Source organism: Somniosus microcephalus, chromosome 1, assembly GCF_052327205.1.
Source record: "Somniosus microcephalus isolate GS21.2 chromosome 1, FLI_Smic_1.0, whole genome shotgun sequence".
Lineage (NCBI taxonomy): Eukaryota > Metazoa > Chordata > Chondrichthyes > Squaliformes > Somniosidae > Somniosus > Somniosus microcephalus.
The window spans coordinates 316,538,636-316,547,018 of NC_140987.1; the positions used below are offsets into that span (position 1 = coordinate 316,538,636).

The following is an 8,383-nucleotide window of genomic DNA, read 5'->3' on the forward strand; positions in this document are numbered from 1 at the left end:
TTACAAACACCAGTTAAGACGATGCCCAGCGTTTGGAAAAATGTGCACAAAGTGTAATGGAAAGAATCACTTTGCCAAACAATGCTTTTCAAAAGTAAAAACAACGAAAGGGCAACAAGTTAATGTGATTGAGGACACTGATTTAAGTGAGACATTTTTTGTAGGAATGGTGTCATGTGACAATATCAAAAAGGATACAGAAAATGTGCAGCCCTCAGAAATGGACAATGCTGAACATAAAGTTAATGCAGTAAAAGAGGACAAATGGATGATCCCACTGCAGGTAAATGGAGCATTAGTTACCTTGAAACTAGACACTGGGGCAAAAGCAAACTTAATCAGTATGAGTGACATTAACAATATGAAAGAAAAGCCCAAAATACAGAAAGTCAGTACTACTGAAGGACTATAATGGACAGAAAATAGATAGCTTAGGTGTATGCAGACTTAAAGTGACAGTCAAAGACAAAGTGCATCATCTCATGTTTTCTGTTGTGGCTGAAAGGCTTGATTCACTACTGGGTGACAAAGCTTGTGAGGACTTAGAACTGGTCAAAAAAATCTACTGTATAAACTGTGCCATAAGCAGACCAGATGACTCGGTGGATTCTGTAGTGAATAATTTCCAGGATGTGTTCAAAGGATTTGGAGTTCTACCATTCACTTACAAGACCCAGCTAAAGGAGGATGCTCAGCCAGTGGTACATGCTCCACGAAGAGTTCCAGCACCCCTGCGTGACCGGCACAAGAATGAACTGGACAGAATGACCACACTAGGAGTCATCAGGAAACTCGAAGAGCCAACAGACTGGGTTAACTCCATGGTATGTGTAAAGAAAAAGAACAATGATCTAAGAATATGCATGGATCCAAAGGACTTAAATGCAAACATAAAACGTGAACACTACCAGATTCCCAAGCGAGAAGAAATCACCAGTGAAATGTCAGGTGCCAAATACTTTACAAAGCTCGATGCCTCACAAGGATTTTGGCAACTAAAACTGGAGATGAAGAGAGCACCAAATACTGTACCTTCAACACACCATTTGGCAGGCATTGTTTCCTCGGAATGCCTTTTGGGATAATATCTGCATCAGAAATCTTTCATAGAGCGATGGAACACATAATTGAAGGTCTGGAAGGAGTTCGGGTCTATGTTGATGACATCATCATCTGGGGCTCCACACTGAAAGAACACAATGAGAGACTGACTAAAGTGCTACAGAGCATACGCCGGAATGGACTGAAGCTCAACAAAGCCAAGTGTCAGTTTGGCGTCCAGGAAGTCACTTTCCTAGGAGATAATCTATCTGGTAAAGGAATAGAGCCATATATGGAAAAAGTAAACGCCATACTCAAAATGCCCCGACCCACTGACAAAAAAGGAGTGCTACGCATCATGGTGATGATAAACTTCATTGGAAAGTTCATTCCTAACTTGTCAGCCAAGACAGCCTGTCTGCAAGACCTGCTACATAAAACAAATGAGTTCGCATGGACAGAAAGACATGAACAAGAGTGGATAAACCTCAAAACAGTGCTGACAACCACACCTGTACTCCTTCTTTGACCCAACAAAAAGAATCAAAGTGTCAACGGATGCATCAAAAGATGGCCTAGGTGCGGTCTTGCTACAAGCAGAGGGTGAAGATTGGAAGCCTGTTGCCTATGCCTCCAGGTCTATGACTGATACTGAGTGTCGATACGCCCAGATTGAAAAGGAATGTCTAGGCTTGGTAGTTGGACTAGAAAAGTTTCATGGCTACATATATGGACTTCCCACCTTCACAGTTGAGACAGACCACAGCCCACTGGTTGCCATCATAAAAAAGAACCTGAATGAGATGTCTCCAAGGATTCAACGACTCATGATGAAGCTGCAAAGATATGACTTTGAACTAATCTACACACCAGGCAAATACATAGTGTTAGCAGATGCATTATCCCGAGCACCCACAATGAGTCATGCGAGCTCTACTGAAGAAGACGTGGATGTTCATGTGAGTATGGTCACTGCTGCGCTGCCCGTGTCAGACACAAAATCAAAGCAAATAGCAGAAGAAACAGTAAAAGATACAGCATTACAAACAGTAATAGAGAACATTCATCATGGTTGGCCAAAAGGTTCCTGTCCAAAATATTTTCACAAGGTCAGAATTGAGTGTCGCAAGTGGACTATTACTAAAACAGAACAGAATAGTCATTCCACAGGCTCTACGTCAAGACATGCTCAAAAGGATTCATGAGGGACACCTCTGAATTGAAAAATGCAAAAGGAGGGCAAGAGACACTGTTTATTGGCCTGGCATAAATAAGGACATTGAGAACATGATAGGCAAATGTGAGACATGTCAAACACCAAAACAAACCAGCAAAGGAACCAATGATAGTAGCTGACATACCAACAGCACCATGGCAAAAGGATGGTATGGACCTCCTTCATTTAAATGGTAAAGACTATCTAATAGTGATTGACTACTATTCTAACTATCCTGAGATGGCGCTGCTCTCGAGCACCACAGCAAGCAGTGTCATAATGCATGTGAAATCCAGCTTCGCCAGACATGGAATTCCCAGGATTGCCATTAGCGACAATGGTCCGTGCTTCAACTGTAAGGAGTGGCAACAGTTTGCAGCACATTATGACTTTCAGCACATCACATCCAGTCCTTTGTATGCTCAGTCAAATGGTAAGGCAGAGAAGGGTGTTCAAGTTCTCAAGCAGCTACTGAAGAAAGCGACAGAAAGCAAGTCTGATCCTTATCTCGCCCTGCTGAGCTACCGAGCCTCACCTTTAGACTGTGGTTCTTCACCTGCTGAACTACTAATGGGTCGCAAGTTGCGCACCACGCTACACTGCTGTGCAAAAGAACAGCAAAGTGAGGAACTGAGACAGAGACTTCAACTGTTAAAGCTGAAACACATCATACTATGACAAGTCATCCAAAACTCTAAAACCATTGACAAGGGATGATGTTGTCAGGATTGAGGATCCAGATGCATGGAACAGGAAAGCTACAGTTCTTGAGGAAGTAGGACCAAGGTCATACACTGTTAGAACTGAGGAAGGACAGATTCTCAGGAGGAACCGCCGTTCCCTCCTTAAAAACACGAGACTATTCAAGACCAGATTGATGACCATGCCGCAACTGCATCTTGTCATTCACCACCAGAACAATCTCATGAAGACACATCAGACTTACCCGTGTTGAGAAGATCCACACGTGAAGTAAAAAAGCCTGATAGACTTAATCTTTGAGTACAATGTAAAGCTTTGAAAATGTGTTGACTGTTTTGAAAATGTTTGTTTATAGAGCACTAACAAAAGTGTTACTGATATGATCTTTTGTTTTCTTGAAAGTTGATTGATATTGATGTTGTTAAACCTCAAAGAAAGGGGGATGTAATGATCAATAACATGTCATTCTATAGTGGACACTAGGTGGAGCCGTAGAGCTGTATATAAGACTACACTACCCAGCTGTATATTAAGACTATATTATCCATGAGGCACAAGGCAACAGTCAAGATGGAAGCCTCTACAGATACTTTATTGAACACGTGGACTGGTACAGTAACTAGCAAAAGCTAGCTGTGTTCATAAGAAAGATGACTCTAGATGAGGTGTAAACAGCTACCATGTGAGGGGGGAAAAAGAGGGGGGAAATTTAGGGGCCGAGGTTATCGTCTGAAATTGTTGCACTCTGAGGCCTGAAGCCTGTAAAGTTTCTAATTGAAAGATGAGCTGCTGTTCCTCAAGCTTGCGTTGAGCTTCATTGGAATAGTGTAAGAGGCCAAGGACAGAGATCAGAGTGGGAGTGGAGCAGAGAATTAAAGTGACAGGCGACCAGAAGCTCGGGGGTCACGCTTACGGTTTGAACGGAGGTGTTCCGCAAAGCGGTCCCCCAATCTGCGTTTGGTCGTCTCAATGTAGAGGAGACTGCATTGTGAGCAGTGAATACAGTATACAAATTGTAAGCAGTGGCGGACATTTAAGGAGATATTTCATAACTCAACAAAAATATATTCCAGTGAGAGATTTTACGATGGTATCGAATTGAAAACTAAGTCATACAATGTTGCCAAGATTGGTGGGAGACCAGAGGATTGGGAATTTTCTTTTTAAACCAGCAAAGGATGACTTTATAAAAAAAAAATTTTTTTTAATGAATTATGAGAGTAAGCTGGCAAGAAACATTAAAACGGCTAGTAAGAGCTTCTACAGGTATATAAAAAGGAAGAGGGTAGCTAAATTAAACGTTGGTCCCCTGCAGGATGAGACTGGAGAATTAATAATGGGGAACGGGGCAATAGCAGAGACTCTGAACAAATATTTTGTATCTGTCTTCATGGTAGAAGACACTAACAACATCCCCAAAAATGGATAATCAAGGGGCCACAGGGAGGGGGGAACTAAAGACTATCACTAAGGAAATAATACTTGGTAAAATAATGGGACTAAAAGACGACCAGTCCCCTGGACCAGATGGCCTGGATCCTAGGGTCTTAAAAGAAGTGGCTGCAGAGATAGTGGATGCATTGATTGCAATATACCAAAATTCCCCGGACTCTGGAGCGGTCCCAGCGGATTGGAAAACTGCAAATGTAACTCCCCTATTTAAGAAAGGGAGACAGAAAGCAGGAAATGATAGACCAGTTAGCCTTGCATCTGTCATTGGGAAAATGCTGGAGTCCTTCATGAAGGAAGCAGTAGCAGGGCATTTGGAAAATTATAATAGTCAAGCAGTCAGCATGGTTTTATGAAAGGGAAATCATGTTTCACAAACTTGCTGGAGTTCTTTGAGGAGGTAACGAGCAGGGTGGGTAAAGGTGAACCAGTGGATGTGGTGTATTTAGATTTCCAGAAGGCATTCAATAAGGTGCCACCTAAAAGGTTACTGCATAAGATAAGAGCTCACAAAGTTGAGGGTAATATATTAGCATGGATAGAGAATTGGCTAACAGAAAGCAGAGAGTCAGGATAAATGGATCATTTTCCGGTTGGCAAACTATAACTAGTGGGGTGCCACAGGGATTGGTGCTGGGGCCTCAACTATTTACAATCTACATTACGCTCAGTCCCTTCATCCAAGTCATTAATGTAGCCAAGTTTGCAGATGATACAAAGATGGGTGGGAAAGCAAGTTGTGCAGAGGACTCCAAGAACCTGCAAAGGGATATAGACAGGCTAAGTGAGTGGGCAAACATTTGGCAGATGGAGTATAATGTGGGAAAGTGCGAGGTTATACACTTTGGCAGGAAAAATAAAAAAGCAAATTATTATTTAAATGGAGAGAGATTACAAAATGCTACAGTTCAGAGGAACCTGGGGGTCCTTGTGCATGAAACAGAGTTAGCATGCAGGTACAGCAAGTAATCAAAAAGGCAAATGGATGTTGGCCTTTATTTCAAAGGGGGTTGGAGTATAAAAGCAGTGAAGTCCTGCTACAACTGTACAGGGTATTGGTGAGACCACACCTGGAGTACTGGTTACAGTTTTGGTCTCTTTATTTAAGGAAGGATATACTTGCATTGGAGGCAGTTCAGAGACGATTCACTAGGTTAATTCCAGAGATGAGGGGTTTGACTTGTGAGGAAAGGTTGAGCAAGCTGGGCCTATACTCATTGGAATTTAGAAGGATGAGAGGTGATCTTATTGAAACATATAAGATACTGAGGGGCCTCTTTGTTGGGAAATCTAGAACAAGGGGGCACAGTTTCAGAATAAAGGGTCACCCTTTTAGAACTGAGATGAAGAATTTCTTCTGAGGGTTGTAAATCTGTGGAATTCTCTGCCCCAGAGGCTGGGTCATTAAATACATTTAAGGTGGCGATAGACACATGTTTGCAAGATAAGGGAGTGAAGGGTTATGGGGAGCGGGCGAGGAAGTGGCTTTGAGCCCAAAATCAGCCATGATCTTATTGAATGGCTTAGCAGGCTCGAGGGGCCAAGTGGCCTATTCATGCTTATGTTCTTATGTACAAGTAAATTGCTGTTTCACTTGGAAGGAGTGTTTGGGGGCCCTGGACAGTGGGAGGGATTGGGGGGGGAAGATGTGGTGGGATCACGCTTGAGGTGGTGGAAATGACACAGGATGATCCGTTGAATGTGGAGGCTGGTGAAGTGAAAGGTGAAGACGAGGGGAACCCTATCGTGGTGCTGGGAGGGAGGGAAAGGGGCGAGAGCAGAAGTGTGGGAAATGGATTGGATTTGGTCAAGGGCTGTGTCAACCACGGTAGAGGGGACTCCTCAGTTGAGGAAAAAGGAAGACCTGTCGGAAGCACTGGTACGGAAGGTGGCATTGTCTGAGCGGGGGGGGGGCGGCGGGCGGGGGGGGGGGCGCTGCCCTGATGTAGAATTGAGCCACACTGACCCAGGACCCAGCAGGGTCTCCTGATCTCAACTTAATAGCAGTTGAGATGCTGTAATTGTCCTCAACACTCCTGAGGGGAATTGGCCTGGATTCCCACGTCTGATTGCTCTCCAGTGAATCCTGCCGAAAGTGTAGATCAGGATCCGGTCAACCCTGATTCCCCACAAGGTTCAGTATCCAACCAGGATTCTGTTTAATCTCAAGTAGAGAATGGTCACTTGCGTGCAGTAATGTGGAGATAGTCTATTGAAGGGGGGACACATCTTGGTCAGTGTGTACCTTTCATCGCCCTTGACCCTGTGATGTCTTGTTGAAGAGCTGTTGTGGCAGAGGACTGGATTCACACTGTCTCTGATTGCACCGTGCTGCTGAGCTCATCCACTTCCATCCCTTTCTCGCTAATGCTCTTTTTGCCTTTCCTCAGTCTTGCTGCAGAAGAAAGTGGAGGATGTCTCGAAACAATTTGAAGTGCGACGGAAGGAGCAGGAGAGGAACTGCAGAATTACTTTTGACTGAATCCTGCCAGGATTTAACTTGCACCAGGAACCTGCAACTTTCTTGAACATTTTTTTTCAATAAAGAATCGCATTATCACTCGGCAGGTGTGAGACTCACTGTGTAAAGGTTTGATGCCAAGTCTGGGTTTTCAAACTCTTAGATGGTTGGAAGGGGTAAGCGATGCTGTGAGGTTCTGCTAGGGAATGTTAGTGTATGAGACTTTGCTGATATCGAGGCACCGAGAAGGAATGTGCTATCGGGTGGGAGGGGAATTTGCTGGTTGGAAGGGTCATCCGTGTAGGCAGGGGGACGGGGTGTGCTGTAGTCGGGGGGACGGGGTAGAGTGTAGCGAGTAGCATAGAAGCAAAAGACAGGAAGGAGAAAAGCATAAGTGGCAGTCAGAGAAATCAAGGAGGAAAAATTCAGTATCGCCTCATTTGGGGTGTCATTATTGGCGGTGGGCAAAGTTTAGCGCCTGGCGCTAATTATCACCTCCGACAGCAAACTTGGCTTTTATTGCCCCTGGAGGTGATTGGCATGCTAAATCTAGCGCTACACACCTCCAAGGCGCCGAGGTGCTACCTCCGTGCTGGCGCAGCTCATGTGATGTCAGTCAGCAATGGAACACAGACGAGCTGTCACCATCCAATTCTTAAAGGGGAGGGTTGATCTTACTCTACATCCACATCCTGCTCATTGCAGCCTTGAATCTTGGCCTGGAGCGACTTGTACATCAAATCTGCTGGAAAGAACAATGGAGAGACCCAGGGAAAGAGCTCTGAGTGCAGCGCCCACAGTCTCTAAATTGATACAAGGAAGGTCAAATCAAAATGAATCTCTCGGAATGCGTGGTGCAAAAATGTCATCAAAAAAAGGCAGGAAGTGGTCGCCTTTAAATAGCACTCCCCCAGCCCCTTTCTGACTGCAGCACGCACCCATCAACCTGTCGTTACTGGTGGCAGGGGGTGCCACTCAATATCCGGGGCCTTGCGCACTCAACTGACGTCACGATCTGCCAGCGCAGGAGATCGTGGCGGTAGTGTTTAGCGCCGCCGCAAAATGTCCTAATTTTGTGTGAGGTGCAGATATCACCACACTAGGGCAGTAGTTGCTTTGCGTCCCACTTGGCACCCTCTTAAGGCGCTAACGGGAGCAGCCGCAACCAACTGAATTATTCCCCCCAAGGGTTTAAATCAAACGTGGCCACAGTAAATAATTCTGAACAGTGTAAGTGTTTTTAAAAAAAACAAGCCTCAAGGCTTTGTCTTATTGCGAGGAGCATTCGTAATAAGGTGGAGGAGTTAGCTGCGCAAATAGATGTAAACGGATATATGATTGGGATTACGGAAACATGGCTCCAGGGTGACCAAGGCTGGGAACTCAACATCCAGCGTTTTCAATATTCAGGAAAGACGGGCAAAAATGAAAAGGAGGTGGGGTAGTATTGCTGGTTAAAGAGATTAACACAATTGTATGGAAGGATATTAGCTCTGATGATGTGGAATCTATGG

The 8,383-nt window shown here is 44.6% G+C and overlaps 1 protein-coding gene across 4 annotated transcripts in view; it reads left to right on the top strand.

Annotated features, from left to right (window-relative positions):
* Positions 1-6,971, top strand: part of LOC147124867 (nuclear pore glycoprotein p62-like) — an 84,493-nt gene extending 77,522 nt beyond the window's left edge. For all 4 annotated transcript variants that reach the window (XM_085994128.1, XM_085994137.1, XM_085994118.1 and 1 more), the window contains one exon: positions 6,799-6,971. In XM_085994128.1, the coding sequence (XP_085850254.1) occupies positions 6,799-6,890 (92 nt within the window). In that variant the 3' untranslated portion in view covers positions 6,891-6,971. The remainder of the gene's footprint in view (positions 1-6,798) is intronic.
* The last annotated feature ends 1,412 nt before the right edge of the window (positions 6,972-8,383 follow it).